The sequence below is a fragment of the Natator depressus genome, chromosome 10 (assembly GCF_965152275.1).
Source record: "Natator depressus isolate rNatDep1 chromosome 10, rNatDep2.hap1, whole genome shotgun sequence".
Taxonomy (NCBI): domain Eukaryota; kingdom Metazoa; phylum Chordata; order Testudines; family Cheloniidae; genus Natator; species Natator depressus.
In genome coordinates, this window is record NC_134243.1 from 67,452,470 (window position 1) to 67,474,364 (window position 21,895).

At 43.3% G+C, this 21,895-nt stretch overlaps 1 protein-coding gene across 2 annotated transcripts; it reads right to left on the reverse strand.

Annotated features, from left to right (window-relative positions):
- Positions 1-1,358: 1,358 nt before the first annotated feature.
- Positions 1,359-21,473, reverse strand: CFAP161 (cilia and flagella associated protein 161). 2 transcript variants are annotated; one of them, XM_074966439.1, is made up of 7 exons: positions 21,299-21,473; positions 14,336-14,425; positions 13,911-14,149; positions 12,185-12,269; positions 10,250-10,408; positions 8,739-8,812; positions 1,359-7,691 (listed from the first exon to the last, which is right to left on the reverse strand). In XM_074966439.1, exons 1-7 carry the CDS (start codon positions 21,383-21,385, stop codon positions 7,496-7,498), a joined length of 930 nt encoding a protein of 309 aa, XP_074822540.1. In that variant the 5' UTR covers positions 21,386-21,473; the 3' UTR covers positions 1,359-7,495. The 2 variants fall into 2 exon arrangements, with proteins under 2 accessions (XP_074822540.1, XP_074822541.1); XM_074966440.1 differs by lacking the exon at positions 10,250-10,408.
- Between the last annotated feature and the right edge of the window lie 422 nt (positions 21,474-21,895).

Genomic DNA, 21,895 nt, shown 5'->3' on the forward strand with positions numbered 1-21,895 from the left:
GGTGGAGGAGCTTTAGTTGTGGAAACTCATGGTCTTTGGCAGTCTTCCAGAGCCTATGTTTACTTGTGGTAAAAGGGATGTCTTTTTGGTGAAGCATTTATTTGGTTATGGATAGTGACTGAGGAGGTGGGGGTTTGTTATGATGGATTGGACGGATAAAAAGAGGGAGCTGCTTGTTCTAATATGGACAATCCCATTCAATGGCTGGACAGTTCAAATCAATGTTCTGCTTGTTTTTAATGTAAGTGGTGTACCCAGTCAGGCCAGCCTATAGGCATTCTGCTGCTACAGATGACTGGAATATCTGTGCCCTACTCTGCTCCATCTTCATTATCCAATCAGTTGGTGAATAAATATGTTGCCAAATATTGGATGGGTTGTTGGACATAAAACTAAAGGTTGCATGTCTCAACCAGTTCAAAAGGGCCGCTATCCAAGCTTCATGGACTGTCCTGTCCTGCTGTGATTATAAAATGGCACAGAGGAAAAAATAATTAAACACAATAATTATTTCTGATTTAAAAATAGTGTATTTCTACCTAAGTTAAAATTGTTCTATATCAAAAGATTAAAAAATTTAAAACATGAAAAATGAAGTTTTATCTGTTGAAAATATACAACAGATATAGCGTGTTGCTTATCCTCCCCTTCCAGTCCCAATGTAGGAGTATTGTCCAGTAAGAAAGTGACATTCTCCCTTCCTCCGGTCCATTAAGGCCACTCTTGCATCTTTTGCTTAAGCCCTAGCCATCACCAATCATCTCTCTTTCCCATCTCCAGTTATAGGATTCAATTCCTTAATATAGTGCAGAAAAATTTAATCGGAATGATTTTGTTCCCCAGTCTCTATTATTCAGCTCTGCTACTGCTGGAACCATGAGATACCAATACTGTTGGACCCCATAACTGGTCTAAGCCACCCAGGGACCCTATCAGCCATGGCTCATGCATCCAGAAGTACCCCACCTTAATTTGAGAGTGGGAGGCAAAAACCTCCTGAATCATTTTGCTACAATTATAAAGGAAATTACCCCCTGATGTGAGAGGAAAGGGATGGAGATGGTAACAGGGCTGCCTATAATGGGGAGAAAAGACTTGGTGGATTACATTTTTGCCATCCTAGCCAGCGGCCTGCTCTGTCTGTTTGGTGTGGCTGGCTCTGTGTCAAGATTCTAAAGCAATGGGTGCAGTCGCGCGCTCTCAGAAGTCCAGAGAGGCCCGCGCCACTTCCAGCTTTTGAGGCCCCTAGCCATAATAAAAACAAAAAATGACGACACATGAAAACAAAATAAGGCACCAAAAAAAGAGTGAGTTATAATTTGAATATTTTTTTATTTAACAAATGCTTTTCTAACCTTTTTCTGTGCAAATGCACTAATTATTGAGGAAAAATCTAGCTTTCGTGCAATGTCACAGTTGATATTAAGCATGGTGAGCCCATTCAAACACTCTTGTCCCATAGTTGAATGGTGATAGTTCTTTACCTGCTTCAACGCATTGAAGGTGCATTACCTGAAGCCACTGATGCAGGCAAACTAACAAAAATACACAATGCAATTTTGATATGAGGAAACACACCATGGAGTCCAAGTTTGAGTATTTCTTGAATTCCTTTGGCTTGCAATCCAATTTAAAGTTCGTGGAATATATTCATTTGAGGAAGATGACCTCGTCACTGAGATCTTTTGAGATTTCTTTGTTGTACTGTTGCTGAAATTGTTCAGCTGCAGAAAGCAGATCTTCATTCCTCAATCTGTTGAATTGCCAAAGAAACCCAAAAAGGATACAAATTGATTGCAGTGACTCAAATCAATGTGTAAGACCTAACTGAATAGAGTCAATGATGACAAGGAAGACACTGTACCCTAAAATGCTGCTCGCGTCGGATTCAGTAAATGAAATGCCAATATTCTGTGCTACTAATTTGGACTCAGTCAGGATCGCATCCCATTGTTCATGAATCTGTTGAATGTCATTGATAAGACTTTCAGTGTTATCCCTCTCAACATCAAGTGTAGCATTGCATGCTTCAATTACCAGATTAGTTTGGTGGATCATTGTAAGTAGCTTCATCCACAAAGATGACATCAGAATGCATTCAAATTTGGACATGTGCTTCTGAATAGACTGAAGTTCAGTTTGAGCCTGTGCAGTGAGATTGAGAGATTCAAGCTCGTTTAAAGCCTTTCTCACTGAATTCAGATGCTGTGCAACTGGTTGAACACCATCAATCCGTGCAAACCATCTAGTTTTGGACATCTCATGCAGGGAAATAGGAAGATATTGCTTCAGAATTTCCCACCTTTGTGAACTGCAACTGAAGAGATTGTACATTTGCTGAACAGTTCCAAAGTAAGTAATTGCCTCCTTGCATGATTCAGCACAGTCAACACCTACAAGGTTTAGTGTGTGATTTCCACATCTGGAAAAAATACAGTTTGAATTATGCTCAAGCAGAACTGCTTGTACACCTTTGTATTTCCCAGCCATATTAGATCCACTGTCATAGGCTTGACCAATCGAGACTTGAAAATCTAACTTAAAACCTAGAATTGCTAGTACTCAAGCAGCAATTTCTTTCCCAGTTTTTCTCATGAAATTATCAAACAAAATAAAACTTTCTTCAATTGAAAATTTTGACCTGTCTACAATCTTAACATATTGAATAACCATAGCAGTCTGTTCCTTGTGAGAACAATCTGGACTGGCATCAACAATGATTGAAAAATACTTGGCATTTTGAATCTCATCAAGAATTGTTGTTTGTATGAATGACCCACATAGCTCAATAAACTCATTTTGTATGCATGTGGAGAGATAATGGACTTGCATGCACTTTTGACTCTCTTGCGATTCTCAAACACGTTTAACATGCTCTGATAAAAGTGGGTCATATTTGCTGAGGAGCTCTACTATGCCTAGAAACTTTTCATTTGCACCATCACCAATACGTTGACTGGAACCAAAGAAAGCCAATCCCCGCTCAGAAAGAAAAAGAATGACATTCAGGATGCGCTCAAGAAGTTTTTTCCAGTTATTAGTTTCTGTAGAGAGTTCAGTCGAGAGTAAATCCTCAACTGAACTTTCAGTTGATGCTGTCCTACTGGCTGATGCATGCATGCATGAAACCATGCAACACGGTTTTCTCTGTGTGATGTTGAACTTCTCAGTCTTTCAATTTCCTCCAACCTCTGTTGATGCTCAATTGATGCTGATTGATCAGAGAGAACTGATGCATTTGCAGGACTTTTGATCAAAATGAGGCATGGTGCACGGTACGAAGATTGTTTCTCTGTACTCCAGCATAACCAGTCTCTTGTACAGGTCTCACCATTTGGAAGAGTTTTTGTCAGCAGACGAGTAGGGAAAGCATGATTATCAGCATCTCATGGAATGTTACTTGGAATCTCAAAACAACTAATTTGAAGAAAAGATTGCATTTAGGCAGAATTGCTCGTCAATGATTCCAATGTCAGTTGTAGTCAAACCTGTAGTACTCATGAATTGCTCTTGTTGTGTAAGATCTACATCTTCCTGTTGCTGTTGAGTTTCTTGATCGCACACAGGATCTTCTGCTGCATCTGTTCTGTTGGCACATCTCCTTCTTGACTACTGTCCTCATGTTCAGGTATTGGTATTGAAATATCACCCATTGCAGTTGCAGAGTTTTCATTATGTGTAGCATTGTTTTGTTGGGTAAGGTGTGTTTAAGAAATGAAGTTATTCATTTTGAGCTCTTAGCTGCTGCTTCGCTAACTTATTTTTGCTGTCTCTTGCTTACACCACTTTCAAATCTCCTCTTCATAGTGATCATCTGATCTATTTACACCTGAAATGTTCTAACGTAAATATGTAGCCTATCCACACTTGAAATATTCTACTTTAAACATGTACACAAATGCTGAATGGTACAGAAATGCTGAAAAGACTTAAAACTTAGGAACACTAATTAAGGACACAAAATGAAACAGTCAGACAGGTTATTATCCTTACCATTGAATCAAAACTCAAGCACGCAAGGTATAATATAACAGACTGAGCTGAAGACAAAGGGATGACATATATATTGTAAACACAGACATGGATACAGACAGAGGGATAATGTCCAAACATTTCAAATGTGTGTCCTCACAAAACTCACTGTACAAGATTGTCCTCACAAATTTTCACCTTGAATCTGGGCCTATAGACTATGAAAGCCGATGATGATGGCCAAGCTACCAAGCTAGGGCTCAACCAACCAACCAGTCACCTTTTTTAGCTACCATATGAAGATAATAATGAGGAATTCACATACATAAATAATTCCTTAGTCAACTAGATATAAAACTATAAAGACACTAAAATGTAACTATTCCCAATCTTTCAACACGCATTGATCCAGCACCAGCCACTAGTAGTGGTTTGTTTATATAATCAGCTGATCTGAGAGGACACGTTCATCATGGTCTAAACTTGTACCATCAGAACTGATATATTTTTATTAATATTTATGAACATTTTAACTCTTTAATATGACAAAATCTTTATCAGTCAACAAAAAAGTTATGTCTTTTACCAAATCGTATCTCTTATTTGCTTAAATTTGCAGCTCTAAGCTGAGAGAGTGTGTCACATTTTGGTCCGATAGGGATGCGCATAAAAACAAGTTGTGAAACTTATCAAATGCCAACAAGTGTCTAAATTTGAGGCTCCCTTTGAGCTTGAGGCCCAGGCCAAATGGCTCTCCTGCGCCCCCCCTTCTGATTGGCCCTGGGTGCAGTTAAAAGACCCAATCCTCAGAAGTAAATAAATAACCTTCTCCTTGGAAAAAAGCATCTAAGCAGGGGGCTTTCTGCAGCATGGGGCCAGCAGGTAACTCTCCTTCCCTCCCTCTGCACAAAAAGAAGCCAGAATGTTAAGTATATATGCCAAGTGTGCACGAAGAAACAAGCCACCATCATGCAAAGAAGTCTAAATCAAGCTTGTTCAGATTTTGAGTCGATATTGAGCCATTTAACATTTTATATTAAAGCCCTATATATTCACCACCACAGTGGTCAAAATACAAGTGTGCGTGTTATTGAACGCTGAGTTTTCCCAGTGTATCAGATACAAAAATACCTATTCTAAGTAGGATTATAGAGTTTTATTGCAAAAATCTGCAGATTTTTAATAATCCCCAAATATCTCTCTAGAACTAAGATTGCTGTATACAAAGTAGGTAGGTACAGTGGCACTAAAACAGTTTATGCTGTCTATCACATATTGCACCTAGGAGTACTTGCTTCTATGTTTAGAAAATAAAGGAAACAGGTTCTAAAGATACTCTTTCCTATAAACTTGTCTTAGTTCTTGTTTTCCATTCCTGTTAGCTGTCTTTCAGAAACTGACTTCATGTGTCCTTATGCCTAGTTTTGCTTCCGAAAAATTAAATTTCATCTTCTAAAAACAGGAAACACCTAATGGCCTTAATTCAAACCTGTTGTAACTTGATTAAGTTTTGTTGAGATATATATCAGGGATGATTTGGATTAAAATGTTTGAAGCAGTTCAGATGGACTGTTTTTTTTAAAAAGGTTGCCATCGTGTGGCCAGTGTTGAGAACTGTATGATTATACTAAAATCTTAGAAATACAGACTAACACAGCTGCCACTCTGAAACCTAAAATCTTAGAGAAACTCAATTTTAAAAAGAAAATCAGATTTTAAAAAAGAGATTAATTTTGTATACTATAACATATCATGATGCTATTACATTATAAAAATATGGAGTTAGATTGTAGTGGAGTCATCTGTTAGAGAAATAGCCAAGGTAAAAAATGTATGCGACTAGTTTATATCTCATGAAATTCAAATTCTTCTCTGTTATAAAGCACTTGTTTTTCTTTGTCTAACAATATACTATGTTAAAATAGGTCACGGTTTTGGATTATAACTGCAAACAGTAAGATACTTTTATTTTTAGCATTTGTAAGCACTGCAAGCAACAACTGTAGATTGATTAAGGAGGCAGGAAAATGTAGAGGACCATTAACTAGGCACATTGTTATCACTAAACCATCACAGTAGCCAGATCTGTTTGTTTACCATCTGCCATTTGGCATGGTCATGGGAAAAGGGCAAAGGACAATTCTATGAACAATATATTTGGCTTATTGTGGCAGCAAGAGACCATCCAAAAAAGTTACACAGAAGACAACCCATTCAGTCAGTTGCAAACCAAGTGCTTATTTTTGTTTACTTTCTTTTTAAAGTTATCACTGCACCTACAAGGACTGGAATTAACTAACGTATATGACAGAGGAACTCACTGGGTACTGTAGACCAATATGAAATGTATAGATTTGTACACAAACATCAGTAGTTTTTCAGCTTTGCAGCACACAAATGCATGATCAGTTTTTCTTAGTTTCCTAATTTTTTGTCTTTATTTCTTGTTCTCCAGGAAGAAGAATTTGATAATTTATATTGGATGCAGGCAGTGGTACAAAAGTCCTAGGCACTGGGTTTGAATCAGACAGACTCTAGAAATAGAGCTCAGAACCATGACAGGGTCAAATCAGCCCTTGCAGAGTTACTTGAAACTTATTTTGGTAAAACTTTAAAAACCAAGGTCTTGTCTCAATTGCATGGACATTAAAGATTCCTCGCCATTTTTATAAGAATAGAGATTTGTCTTAGTACCTTTGGCCAAAAATTCCCTTTCCTCCCCTTGTTGTGCACCAATAGCTTATCTGAGTGCTACTGCTCTTCCATCCCAGAGACAGCTGCACGATTCCTGTAGGCCTTGCAGTTGTGGAGAAAAGCTTGAATACGTGATTCCTAAAGGCTCGAAATCCAAAAGGCAAATGTAAAGAATTTTACTATTACTAGTAAACATTACTATTTTTTTTAAAAGTCATGATTTGTAAGCCAATTTTTTGAGGTCTGATTTATGATTTTTGAACACTTGGCAATGCTGTGCTAACCACAGGAAAGAGTGAGTTCAATTGACTTAAGGTTCCTCTGAGTTGGTCTTTAAGTGCCGAAGAGTCCAATGATAACCTGGCATGCCGTTGGCTTTTAATGGTTTGGAAACTATCACATATCCATTATCCTTAAAAAGAAGACAGTGGGTTATTTTGAAAGAAATTGTTAAATAAGTTCTTAGGACCGTTAAGTTAAGGAAAATCCATTAGTGTTACTAATTTCTGACACATCTGTTACCACCAGTGAATGTCAAAATGGGAAAATCAAGCCTTGCTTGTATATGGATCACCAATTTTATTGACCAAATTCTGTCCTCAGTTACATTTAAGCGAAACCCCACTGACTTCAGTGAGGTTTCCCAGTGTAATTAATGGCAGATTTTCATAACTACTTATAAAATAAATGAATCTAGGGTTAAAAATGAAATGCGAATAGAGAAAGTGTGAAATGCACTCAAAGCTCTAATTATCGTCATCAAAATTAAAATTTTCACTTTGTGAAAGCATAAATAAAATGAAACTCTTTGACCTTGGACTATTACATTCTATGTTCCTGCATAAAGTTCATTCTTCTCTCTCTCTCTGGTCTCCTCTGAGGGAGGCTTAGGTCTGTCAAACATAGTAATTCTATCATCACTGGGATTCGCAGTTACTATTAACCAGTAATTCTTATCTTCTTCAGCTTTATGGGAATCCAGATAGGTGTGACAGATGACTTCATATTCCTTTCCAAAATATGACCTGTCAAGAGAAAATAGTAGCACGGCTAGATATAATGATTATACACTCCATTATCTCTGTCTCCAAAGTTAACGGTGAGTCACTATAAACTGTAAATTACTCCTCTAACCAATTTGCAAATACCTTTTCTCATATCGTTTTTGGTTTATTAAACCATATTATTCATGCATTTTTAAAAACTTTATTTGTCAACTATAATTTTAGAAATCAAAAGCCAAAAGGAAAAGGTAGCACTGGTCCAGATTCATCCAGCTAAATCCCAAAGCACTCCAGGGAGTATTCATTCATCCTGAGGAAGAGCAGGTGTTGCTGCTGCCTGCCTTCCTTAAGAATTTCTACTGGTGAATGGCAGCTCTTTTTAGTTGGGGTGCTACAGGTGCCTGATTGATATAGGCTTGCACTGAAAACACCCAGTTCCCCAGCCAACTCTACCGATTTTGGGGGCTGTACTACAGGCTCCCTGGCTATCACCATTTCAACCTCACCCCAGCAAACTTTCTGCCTCAAAGGCCTCCATGAGGGTCTGATATAGATTCTGAGCTGAATTTTGTTTGGAATTAAATGAGAAAGAATTGTTACACTCATGAACAATGTAGAGTCAAAATACTAATTCAATGCAGAAGTTACACTCACACCAATATATTAACTTGTTTTTTGTGAGAGTTCTATGTATCCTACATGCAATTTCCTGCATTGTTTTAAAATATATTTTTCCTCATACCCAACTTTCTCTCCAAATAAAGGACTACAATTGGTCAGCATATCCAAAGGAGGACCTGAACCATCCAAGAAAGAGAGAAGTCTGGAAATCTGAGGGGAAAATGTGAAAAAGGTTGAGCTGATTGATTGCAGACCCAGGGTAGAACTAAATTACAGCTTGACAATAAATTGAGAGTGAGTGAGAGTGTTCTGCACTCTTTTTGTTTTCTCACTAAATGTGTGACTTGTCTCATTGCTTATATTCTTGCTATACTGAACTTGTACATCATTATATCATGATTAATGAAAAACATCCCTGATATTTTTATTGTCATAAATTACACTTACCTTAGCCAATAGTTCCTAGGAACTGCTAAACCCCGATTTGTATGACAATGAGTGATAAGGACTTTAGTGTTTGCCTAGAGAAAGAATAAACAAAAGAATCTTTTTCACAGACATTTTAAAGACTGCTGTTAAATAGTCTTTTTGCTGTGCAAGTGAAATGTTTTGAGTTAGTGAATATAACATGTTAAAAACACAAGCTCTGATTCTGGGCCGCTTTGTACCTCATTGATACTGGACTGTCTGGGCTGGTCCAGCCCCCAGTGTAAATAAACTGGTTTTACAACTTAACTGCAACGATCCCCAAGGGACCATCCAGCAGCCCACAGTAGCTGAATGTATAGCATTCTGGCTATTCCCACTCATAGAATCATAGAAGATTAGGGATGGAAGACACCTCAGGAGGTCACCTAGTCCAACCCCCTGCTCAAAGCTCTCTCCTCCACTACACTTCTTCCCTTCGTGGGCATGCTCCAGTGCTGTGTAAAGCCATGGAATGGTCCTATGCCACCAGAGGAATCCCAGTTTCACTGGGTGTTTCCTGGTGGAGAGATCCTTCTGGTTTCCACAATAAAATGTGCTGGAGCACAGTCTAGAATTGGGGCCTCTGCATTTTTAAAAATAGATTTTTACTGCATTGTTATATTTTTGCAAAGAGCACTTTTAATTTATTTTTAAAGTGCAACAGGATTGATCTTAAATTAACCTGTTTAAAAATATTTTTAAAACTGCCATGAAAAGAGAATATAGTCTTAAATCAATTACATAATTTTAACCAGGTTTTGAGAGTCAGAAACTTAATAGAAATATATTACAACAGAAGTAGTGGCTGGCATTGGAGGAACAGTTATATTTATAATATAATATCATTACTTCACATTTCCCTTGAACTATAAAGGTCTTACCTGAGGGATCTCTAAGCATTTTAGAAGCATTAATTAAGCTTCCAGCACCTCTGTGAGGTAGGTATTACATCCAAGTTACAGATACATACTGAGGTTAGCAGCCACATTTTCAAAAGTGGCCACTGATTTTGGGTACCTCCATTTTTGGGAGCTCTGTGGGCCTTATTTTCAGAAGTACATAGCAGTCACAGCTCCTAATGTTAGAAGTGGAATTGCAGATACTCGGTGCTTCTGAAATTCAGAAGGGGGGGGAGGGGGTTACAAATTCAACTCCAGATTCTGAGGCACCCAAAATCAATGGCCACTTTTTAAAATTTTGGCCAAAATATTTATCCTAATTGCACAGAAAGTCAATCCCAAAGTTAGCATTGGAACCCAAGAGTGCTGAATCCTAGCCTCCTGCTCTAACAATTAGCTATCATTGTCAGGCTGTTTCCCCTCGTAGTAACAGTTAACATTTTATATATGGAAAAATTTGCTTTTCACCATGACTTTCAGAATACTGCAGACAATAAAATGGGTGCAACTTTCTTTTAAATGGTTTATCGATAGCATTAATTAAATACTCTTAATATTTACTATTGTTTTACTTTCTATATAATTGCTTACAGGAACTGGAAATCCTTCATATTCAAGACGCAGCTGTGGATCCAAAAAGGTAGCCTGCCAGCAAGTCAGATAGGAGAGCTCATCTGTCAAAAACACTTGCTGAAGGTATGATTTTTTAGCAAATCTCACAAATGATTTATGGTCACTTGCAAGATATAACTGTAAATGGAAACATACATGAATGGCAATGTAAGTTTAAATGATTAAACTACTAAGTTACTACAGAAAAAAGAACAATTGTTTGCATTTAGCAATGTCACAAATTTATATAAAATAATTTTAAAACACTCAACAAGTTTTTAACAATTGTTTACAAAAATGATTCTTTTTGAGCACAGAGTCTGTTTTATTCCAGAATCAAAAAAAAAAAAAAAAAATTGGTGAAGAAGAGTTGTATATCTGTGCAAACAAAGAAGTGTAAGACCAACATGAAAGAGTATACAAAAAATACCTGTAAAAACATGGGGTTACCTTTTTACTTCAGAAGTAGTATTGTATTTCTGTTGTTGAAATATGTGCTTCTACTGTTAGGGCTGATCCAATGCTCACTGATTTAAATAAGCATTGGATTGGACCCAAAACATATAGCAGTTATAAAAAACAACTGTTTTTTCAACACTAGGAGCAGATTCTTTGTGAAAAGTCAGTCAGTCAATTCTCATGAATTCAAAACTCTTAACTATAACAGACACTACATGACTGATGAGCTTATGAATAGTGTGCCTCATTCAAATTGAACAAATGACTTCAAAAAGAGCGAGATTATAGAAGTTAAGCACTGATATATAAATGAGATCTGCATTCCAAAAGGTCACTGTGATTACAAAGATACAGCCAAGGTTGCTAGGCCAAAAAAAATCTATCAGTGGTACTTATAGTGGCTTTGTACATTGTCCTCTGATTCTGCACTCTTCCTGTCTTCTGAACAGACACAATATTAACATTTACTAGAATCCTGCTGCCTGACTCAGACTGAGACACTAACATTTTACTTACTTTAAAAAATACAGACTTTCATCCACAGGTTCCAGATTTGCCAAGTCTCTTCCATTTGCAGGAGAGAGTCTCTTGTTCTCAATTCATTTAAAGGCAGAGTTTAAAACATCAGCCTTCCTGCATTTTGTGGTGTGTTTCATGAGATATTTAAAATGTCCCTCACTCAAATCACCTGAGTTTGATAGTCCTGGACTGCATTCCTGATCCCTAGAAATTTGGTAAAGCTCTCTGAGTAGGTGTTGCATTTGAGACAAGCCATGATAAGGAAATGCAAGTAAATATTTGGTTTAGGGGGATTTTTTTCTGAAAGCCCCAAATAGTTTATTCATACAGGATGGTGATTTGGCTATAGGGTACCTTCTATGCAAATGTTAACTTTAGATTTTAATATATTGATAGCTAAACATATATGCTATGAACATGACCAAATGACAGTCACACTATTACTGGCCAGGAGACAGGGGACCAGAGTCTTATCTCAATTACACTGGTGTAAGTGCAGATTAACTCAATTGACAGTCAGTGCAGTTGCTCCCACTGGCCGCGGTTCTCTGCTCCAGGCCAATGGGGGCTGTGGGAAGTGACGCGGGCTGAGGGATGTGCTGGCCGCCCTTCCTGGAGCCCCCATTGGCCTAGAGAGGTGAACCGTGGCCAGTGGGAGCAGCGATCGGCCGAACCTGCGGACACGGCAGGTAAACAAACAGGCCCAGCCCGCCAGGGGCTTTCCCTGAACAAGCAGTGCCCTTTGTTTGAGAATCACTGCTCTACAGTATATAGCTAATCCCCTCTCCTCACATGAAGTGCTCCAGATTAATTCTTTGCTTAGTAATAACTATTGCATATTTTATTGCACAAAAATAGCATGCAAAATATGTACAGTAACCTAATTTATAGTATCAATATGTACTACAATTTCAGTTTACACCTGTGTTGACTTACCATTTGATCGGTAAAACCGCCTGTTGCCCCAAGACCAAAATTCTGCCCAAATCTAATGGGTTCACCCATAGAATTTCCTTCAACACTGTTAACATAGGAAAAGAACCATATAAATTGAAATATGCCATATGCATTGATTTGTGTGTATGTGTGTGTGTGTGTATGTATTTATGTGTGTGTGTTCAGAATTATTTATTATAGAAGAGGCTGGTGTCACTGCTTATTATTAAGGTTGCTATTAGAAAATACATTATAGAAAGAGTTGGAATTTAAATAATTTACTACATAAATATGTAATCCTCAGAGTGGAAAATTAGGCTCTCAATGCTATTTTTCAGCTGCATACATTAAACACATAGGCTGGGATTTTCAAAGGAGATTGGTGCACAAATATTGTTGAAATTCAGAGGGAGTTCAGCACTTAATTCCCTTAGGCTCCATTGAAAATCCCAATCTATATGTTCAATTCATGTATCTGAAAAAGCCCTGCCAAAAAGCAAAAGGAGTGTTTCCCTGTAATTTATCATGTTGTTTAGTTTTCATATTGATTTATCATCCATTTCAATGCAAAAAATAAAAATAAACTCTGCTAATGAAATGTCAAAGTTGAGAATTTATATTCAGAAGTCAAGTTGCCACAGTAACGTTAACTCATTTCCTTTGATCATAAGTATTATTCCGCAACACTGATGTATTTTGTTAAAGGGGCACTGCTAGGCAGTGGTACAACCTCATAAAAAGATAGGAAACTGAAAATGCTTTAGTCCTGTAGTTACATTTATCAGGGCAACAACAAGTCCCCATCATCCACTTCAGTGGTTATGACTAGGCCATCAGATTAAAATTACATCATCTTTTCCTTATCTATTTTACCAATTCTGAAATAATTTTAAAAATAAATTTAACTTTACAAAATTTATGCTGTTTATTTACTTTTTTAGATTTTGGTGAGCTTACAGATCCAGGTTTTTTGTTTCCAGTCAATGTCAGCATCTAGTTCCCTTCCATTAGCACAATGATACAACATTTGGCTTTTAAACCCACAGCAGAGAATGTTTAAATAAATAAAAAAATATTTTTGGAATTTCTTTTTAGTTCATGAAAACATTCCTATCTACATAGAAGGGGTAGGCTCTATGTACACATATAATAGAAAGACAGCCTCTACCCCAAACAGTTTACAATTTAAGAATGCCATCTTTTCTAACATTCTGAAGAACTATCCAGAGATACTGCTCAACTTTTAGCATGTGAGGGCAGAGAGCCACTCTTTGTTCTTTTATGTTCTTGCATAGAAGAAGGAAGTATGTAAGATTTAACTAATTCTCATAACATCCATGCAAGGTAACTAGTTATGCTTGTAAATGCTTTGTTAACTAAAAATATTGCTGTATGTCAAAAATAAGCTGTAGAATTTATTCAACTTTAAAATATTTGTTAGTTTATGAAAAATAAATACAGTGAGACTGATTCTGCTTTTGCACCAGATTTATATTGATGTAATTTCTTTGATTTCATTGGAATTACTGGATGCACACTGGCATGAGAACAGAATCGGGCCTAATGTGTAATAAAAATTAAGCCATTAGTCTGAAATCAATAAAATGTGCCGCGACACATTGATTTTCATTTTTAAGGAAGTTCATTGTCTATTTCACAAAATAAGATCAAACCTTAAAACAAGGGTTTAACTACTACTGAATCTACTGAATGCAAGACTCCACACCTTAGGATATGAAATGCATTTCGACCAACAGGGTTCACACTTTTCACTGCACTCACTCCACAGGGGACTTGCAATGACTCAGACGTATGTACTGTTATATCATCTGGATTAACAGCCAAAGTTAGATTGCCACACGCTGCAGAGTAATTCTCCGTAGGTGATTTCTTGTTTTCAGGACTCAAAAGCATCACAGTGTCTCCAAAGTGAATAAATCCATCTTTCGAAACTGATAGTTGCATCTAAGTTAAAATATACATAGATTTGTATAGACTGTTTCAATTTGTTTTAAAATTATTGAAATTATTGTACTGTAGCATACAGAATGCTAAAACATCATATTCTCACTACACAGATGCTAACGATTCACTGCAACAACATTTTATAAGCGGTGAAGCGGAACGGATGAAAGGCTAAGAACTCATTACCTGCTTTAAAAGATTATTTTTAAGTCTCCTTGATTTCTGTATTAGAAGTTCACCTTTTTCTCTTTTATACAAAAAATCTTTCAAGAGGTCCTGTTCAAAAACAAAAGTGAGAAATTAAACATAGTATCCAGCCTTTTTAAAATCATCTCGGCTTTAAATGCAATTTAAATATTTTTTTAAAAGGGCCCCATTTAGGCGGAAATCAATGTATAGGTGCCTCTGTGGCAGGTGGCTCACAAATATTCCAGGAACCTGAGTCTGATCTCACACTAGTTTTACACTGAGGGTAAATCCATTAACTTCAATGGAGTTACTTCCCACTTACACCAAGGCCTGGTCTACTCTACAGTGTAAGGTGGACTTAAGGCAGCTTACGTCAACCTATCTATGGGCTTGACTCCACTTACCGGGGTATCGACGTGCGACGATCGAGCCACTGGGGGTCAATTTAGCGGGTCTAGTGAAGACCCACTAAATCAACCACCAATCGTTCTCCTGTCAACTCCGGTACTTCACCGGAAGAAGAAGCATAAGGTAAGTTGACACCTCTATAAGTCGACTTAAGGTACATTCATGTAGCTGGAGTTGCATAACTTAGGTCGACTTAACCCCGTAGTATAGACCTGCCCTATGTAAGTGTCTTCACAAAAATTTCGTTCACACTGCCATAACTGCCCAGCTACGCAGACTTAATAACTCCACCTCCATGAGAAGCATAGAGTCAATGTCGATGTAGTTAGGTCAACACGGTGTTAGTGTAGACCAGTGGTTCTCAACCTGCAGCCCGCTTGCAGACCAAATAGCACACAACTGTGGCCCATATGACATCCTTCGGGCCATTACAAGTAGTATATGTATATTGTGTTGATGCGGCCCATATAACACACAGAGAGGTGCACCAGCCCATAATGGTAAATAGGTTGAAAACCACTGGTGTAGATACTGCATTGCTTACATAAGACAGTTACCTTTTCCGTAACTGGTGTTCTTCAAGATGTGTTGCTCATGTCCATTCCATATTAGGTGTGTGTGCTCGCCACATGCACCAGTGCCAGAAGTTTTTCCCTCAGCAGTATCCGTAAGGGACTGGCTCTGATGCCCCTTGGAGTGGCACTCGCATGGCGCGGTATAAGGGGCGCTGCCGGCTCCCCCCACCCTCAGTTCCTTCTTGCCAGAAACTCCAACAGTGGGGAAGGAGGGTGGGTCATGGAATGGACATGAGCAACACATCTCGAAGAACACCAGTTATGAAACAGGTAACTGTCTTTCCTTCTTCAAGTGCTTGCTCATGTCCATTCCATATTAGGTGACTCCAAAGCAGTAGCCCTGGAGGTGGGTAGGAGTTCACTGATGTGTAGATTGCAACACAGCTCTGCTGAACCCAGCGTAGTCCCTGGCCCGCTGAGTGATGGCATAATGAGTGGTAAACATGTGGACAGAGGACCATGCTGCAGCTCTACAGATGTCCTGGATAGGGATGTGCGCCAGGAAGGTTGCCGAAGACGCCTGAGCTCTCGTCAAGTGGGCTCTGACAATCGGCGGTGGCAGAACCCCCCCCAGGTCATAACAGGGTGATCAAATTGGAAATCCTCTGCCAGGACCCTGGATGACCCTTCATCCTATCCGCTGTAGCGATGAAGAGTTGAGTCAATTTACTGAAAGGCTTGGAACTTTATAAATAAAAACCAAGGCCCTCCCGATGTTCAGGGCGTGAAGACGCCTCTCTTCACTGGTCTTGTGCGGTTTGGGACAGAACACCGGGAGGAAGATGTCCTGGTTCACATGGAGGGTGGAGACCACCTTTGGCAGGAAAGCCGGGTGGGGCCACAACCAAACCTTATCTTTGTAGAAGACCATGTACAGCAGTTCTGAGGTCAAGGCTTTAATTTTCGAGACCTGTCTTGCCGATGCCACCGCCACCAGGAACGCGACCTTCCATGACAGATGAGAAAGGGAGCAGGAACCCAGAGGTTCAAAGGGCGGGACAGTCAGCCTAGAGAAGACCAAGTTAAGATCCCACTCTGGGACAGGAGCCCATACCTGCGGGAAGAGTCTCTCCAGCCCTCTCAAGAATCTGACTGTCATGTCATGGGAGAACACCATCTGTTCTTGGATTGGCGGATGAAAAGCAGAGATGACTGCAAGATGCACTCTAATGGAAGTGTGTGCTAGGCCCTGGTTCCTCAAACGGAGCAGGTAGTCCAGGACAGCCTATATGGAGGAACGCAAGGGAGAGATGAACCGTTCAGATGCCCAGAGGGAAAACCTCGTCTACTTGGCCAGGTAAATCAGTCTAGTTGAGGGCTTCCTACTTTCCAGGAGGACATGTTGGACTCCTTCCAAACAGGTCCATTCCTCCAGGTTCAGCCACACAGCATCCATGCAAAGAGGAGGAGGGACCCAAGGTTGGGGTGTAAGAGGTGACCATGGTCCTGTGATAACAGATCTGGTCGGTTGGGCAGGGGCCAGGGAAGGGCTGCTGAAAGGCTCATGAGCGTGCCGAACCAATGCTGGTGAGCCCATGCCGGGGCGATCATGATAATCTGCGCCTGGTCTCTCTTGATCTTTGCCAGGGCCCTGCTGATGAGTGGAATCAGAGGGAACGTGTACATCAGGCTCCCCAACCACATCAGGAGGAAGGCATTGGAGAGGGAATCCTTGCTCAGACCCTCTCGAGAACAAAATTGGTGGCATTTCCTGTTCTGTCTGTTAGTGAACAGGTCCACCTGGGGAGTTCCCCACCTTTCGAAGATCATGCAGGCTACCTCTGGATGGAGCGACCACTTGTGGTGCGAGGAGAAGTCCCTTCGGACTTGAGACCTGGAGCTGCCCTTGACGAGCCAGTCGTCGAGGTACAGGTAGATTTGGATACCCCGGCGCCTGAGGTAAGCCGCTACTACCAACTTGCATTTTGGTAAACACCTTCAGTGCTGTCACCAGGCCAAATGGGAAGACTATAAACTGGTAATGGTGGGGCTCCACCGCAAACCGGAGGAAGTGTCTGTGTCCTTGAAAGATCGCTATGTGGAAGTATGCGTCCTTCAAGTCGAGGGCAGCATACCAGTCTCCCAGATCCTGGGAGGGGAAAATAGAAGCCAGAGAGACCATGAGGAACTTTAGCTTCTGTAGGTATTTGTTGAGGTCTCACAGGTCCGGAATGGGCCATAGACCGCCCTTGGCCTTTGGGATTAAAAAGTACCGGGAATAGAACCCCTTGTTCCTGTACTTCAGAGGAACTTCTTCCACTGCATCCAGCTGTAGTAACCTCTTTACCTTCTGTGCAAGGAGACTCTCATGAGAGGGGTCCCTGAAGAGGGACGGGAAAGGCGGGTGAGAAGGGAGGGTAGAAAGGAACTGGAGAGTATAACCCCATTCCACTGTATTGAGGACCCAGTGGTCTGAAGTTATAGCGGTTCACACCGGGAGGAAAGTGGAAAGGTGGTCGGACAACACTGGGAAAGATGGATCCGGGGAATAGGTTGGTAGGTCGCCATTGGGCGCATCGTCAAAACGACCATTTGGACCCGTGCTTATTGTAGGGTTAAGCCTGACGAGTGGAGGCGAGTGGCTCAGGCGGCACTTGTAACCTTTGGCTCGTTTATGGGGCTGGTCCTGCTGAGGCTGGCTCCCCTGGCCCTGAGGCTGGTGCTGTTTGAACCGCTTATGCGCCGGGGCTGAGACGTAGAGACCCAGGGTTTTCAGGTTGGTGCGGGAGTACTTCAGGCCACGCAACTTGCTCTCTGTTTGCTCTGCAAATAGGGCCCTGCCATTAAAGGGCAGGTCCTGCACTGACTGCTGGGCCTTGGTGGACAACCCAGAGAGGAGCAGCCAAGAGACCTGCCACATGGAGATAGCGGAAGCAATAGTGCGGGCAGCAGCATCAGCAGCATCGGATGCCACTTGGAGGGCCGCCCTGGCCGCAGTCGTGCCTGCATTGAGGATTGCTCGGAACTCCTTCTTGGAAGCCTCGAGGAGTGACCCTTCGACTTGGCCATGGCTTGCCACATATTAAATTCATATTGGCCAAGGAGGGCTTGGTGGTTGGCCACTCTCAGCTGAAGGCTGGAAGATGAATAAACCTTACGTCCAAAGAGATCCAGCCTCCTCAAGTCTTTATTTTTGGGGGTGGCCCCGGGTTGTCCTTGCCTCTCCTTGTTGTTAACCTCCTCAACCACAAGGGAATTAAGGGCTGGGTGGGAATATAAGTACTCATGCCCTTTGGTTGGCACAAAGTACTTGTGTTCAGCCCTTTTAGAGATGGGGGCACGGAAGAGGGGTCTGCCACAGGGCATTTTGGATTTTGGAAACCCCTTCATGAAGGGGTAGAGCCACCCTGGCAGGAGCCGAGGACATCAAACAGAGAGTCCGAGGGCTCTTCCAATTCTTCTGCCTGAAACCCCAGGTTAGAAGTGACCCTCTTCAAAAATTCCTGGTGCGGTTTGGCCTCATCCTGAGGAACTGGGTGAGGGGACCCTGTGATAGCTTCGTCCGGTGAGAACGAGGACGATGCCAGTGCTGCGGGAACCTCCACGTCCATTGGTGGTCCAGCAGCTTGCTCCCCTGGGTCCTCCTGGACCTGCGGGGTCTTACCCCCTGAAGCCTCGTGCACCAGAGGGGGATTGGATACCGAGGCTGCTGGCCTCTCCGAGGCTCCCAACACTGATCGGGCAGCCTGGGAAAACCCCCAAGGGTTCCACGAATACCATGGCGCCGGCCACTGCGCTTGGGGCCATGGGACAGGTTTCTGTGCTAATAATGTAGTCAGAACTGCCAGTACCAGGGCTTGTCCCACAGTCAAGGAACCTTGTTCCAAGCCGGAGCTACCAGCAGAGTGGTCACTACTGGGCGACCAGGATTGGGCTGAGCAGTGGCTCTTGTCCAACCGGTGCTGGTTGCTGCGTCCCAAAGCCGACCTGCCCAAGTGAGACTGTCTTGATCGGGCTCTTGGGGACCTACAGCGTTTGGTGGATCTGCGTCAGATACCTGGTGAGCCATGCCTCACGCTACTCGACCGGTAGCAGGACATTGAACGGGACTGAGAGCTACTATGGGCCAGTTGCTGGGAGGATCATTCTGAGTAGGGTAACCTCCATCTTGGAGACAGGTGATGACGGCCCGGTGATCAGCGGTCTCTCGTGTCCGATCAGTCCCTGGCCCTTGGAGATGGTCGGGGCTGGTCCCGGAGTTCTTGCCGGGTGGCGCATGCCTCAGAGGGTCTGCACCAATCTACCAGCGAGGTATGCCTCAAGTCCCTCGATCAATGCCCCTGGTGTGGGGACCGAAGAGGGCTCCGCTGAGCCTGCCTCTCCAGTCCTGAGGTGTGACGGCTTTGGGCGGGCAAATGCTGGCGGGACATCCTTCTCGATGGGGATCGGTACCGCTAAGGTAGGAAGTCACACATAGGTCCCAACGTGGGTTTTCCCCGAGACTGGGTAACATGGGAGCCGGTGTGGGTAGCACTGGGAGCATCTGGATCTCTTGAGCTGATCGAAGAGCTTTGAGCATTGACGGCACCTGAAGCTGCCTAGGGCCTGCACCGTTACCTGGGGTTGCAGGCAAAGCATGGGATGGGCTGCACTACTCAACTTCAACTGGGGCCCGCCTTCCCAAAGGGGGTGTTGAGCTGCCCAGCACAGGTCATGGCTCACCCCCAGCCCTCTCCTTTCCCTTACAGGAGGTAGGAGATCTTCCCCTCCCAGTCTTTTTCGTCTTCTTCCCCAGAGCCATGGAAGGGGACCAGTACTAGTTAATGGACGGCGCTGGCGGAGCACTATGCATGGAGGCCGCCGTACTTGGTGTGGAATCGGATTGCTGCTTCTGTGCCGCAGTGAGTGCCTACTCCATTAGGAGCGCTTTCAGCGCTCTTTGTCTTAGGTTTAAAGAACTTGCAGATACGGCACTTGTCACTTATGTGCCCTTCGCCTAAGCACCTTAGGCAGCTGGTGGATCGCTGACAGGATGTGGATCGCTGACAGGCATAGGCCTTTTGCAGCTATCGCAGGGCTTAAAGCCTGGGGACCAGGGCATGCCCGGTCCCCTGGCTCAGTCCCGTTTGGGACTAACGAAAAGTTGAGAACTACTACTAAAGGTAACTAAGAAACTACTAACTACATACAACTCTACTACAGGTTTTCAAAGTTCACAAGAACAGAAAACGAAACAACGCCAGCCGAAGCAGCAGATGTTCTAGCACCGTCACTGGCGGCAAGAACGAAATGAGGGTGGAGGGAGCCGGTGGTGCCCCTTATACCACACCATGAGGGCGCCACTCCAGGGGGCGCCAGAGCCGGCGCCCTACGGATACTGCTGAGGGAAAAACTTCCGGCACGGAACAACTGGCTTTCAAAAGCCGTCCCACAGTGCCCCACACGGAGTACGGGCGGTACAAGCTCCTGGTCAGCACGCGCACCGCCGACCCAAGGAGCCAAGAGTCGACGCGCCCAAGCGATGTAATCACTGGCTGTATGCGGAGGTAAATGAGGTCGATTTAATATTGTAGTGTGTGTAGCCAGGCCCCAAGCCGCAATGAGATGGGAGTGAGTCTCTGGGGTTCAGGGGAGAAGGTTCCCCCCTGAACTGGCAGCAGCGCCTGCATGGGACCCGCTGGCCCCTTCCCAGAGCCGGAGTCACAGACCGGGCTGAACCCGCTGGTCCCAGCCGCCATGGGCACCCAGCGCCCTGCCGCTCTAGAGATTAAGGAGCTGGGCACCTGCTACCATGTCTCCCTCCCACCCCCCACCCCGGATTAACAACCGGGATGCCCCCTCCGCCCAGGACGCCACCCGGCTTTAGGGTTGCTGCTGCCTAACCCAAGGGGCTGGGGGGAGGGGAGGGGGCGGTAGAGGGTGCTGCCCAAAATGCGGCGGGGCGGGGGATGGGGACGGAAGAAAGCTGGGGCCGCCCCCAGCCCGCCGGAGGGGGAGGGCGGGGGAGCATCCTAGGGACTGGCAGCGGCTCCGGTACCTCCTCTAAGTACGTGTCCTCGTTCCAGTTGGCGATGCGCACCCCCGCGCTGTAGGGCTTGCTGCTCAAGCTAACCCGGCCGTTCATGTTGGGGGGGCTCCGTTTGGGGGGGCCAATAGTGGAGTCGGCTCCGGGCAGGCTTCTCCCGGCACGCGAGCCCTCTAGGCCGCGGAGAGTTTACTGGTTGCCAAGGGAACGGTCTTAGCTGGGGATTGGATGTTCTCGAGGGACGAGTCCGCCAATGAGGGGTGAGGGGCGGGGGTTTCCTCTGTTTTCCCAGCGCTCCAACAGCTTCCCAGTGCCGCTGGAGAGAAAGTGGGCTGGTGCTGGGGTGGAGCCTCCCTGCCCTCCCTCCCTGAGGCCGGGAAAGGGGTGGCCGGCCCCCCACTGCAGCCCCCATCTCAGACCAGGGGCGGTGGGGGCTCACTACAGCGCTATCACGCCTGCTCCCCATGGATCTGGCTGGAGGCATATCCCAGGCAGGCTTGTTTAGCTGGTGTGGCCAAAAGAAAATGAGTTGTTGCCAAAAGTGCCCAGGCACAGAACTCTGGTGAGCTGCCCCTGGCCTGTACCTGCCCCCCCAGCGTCTGCAAAACA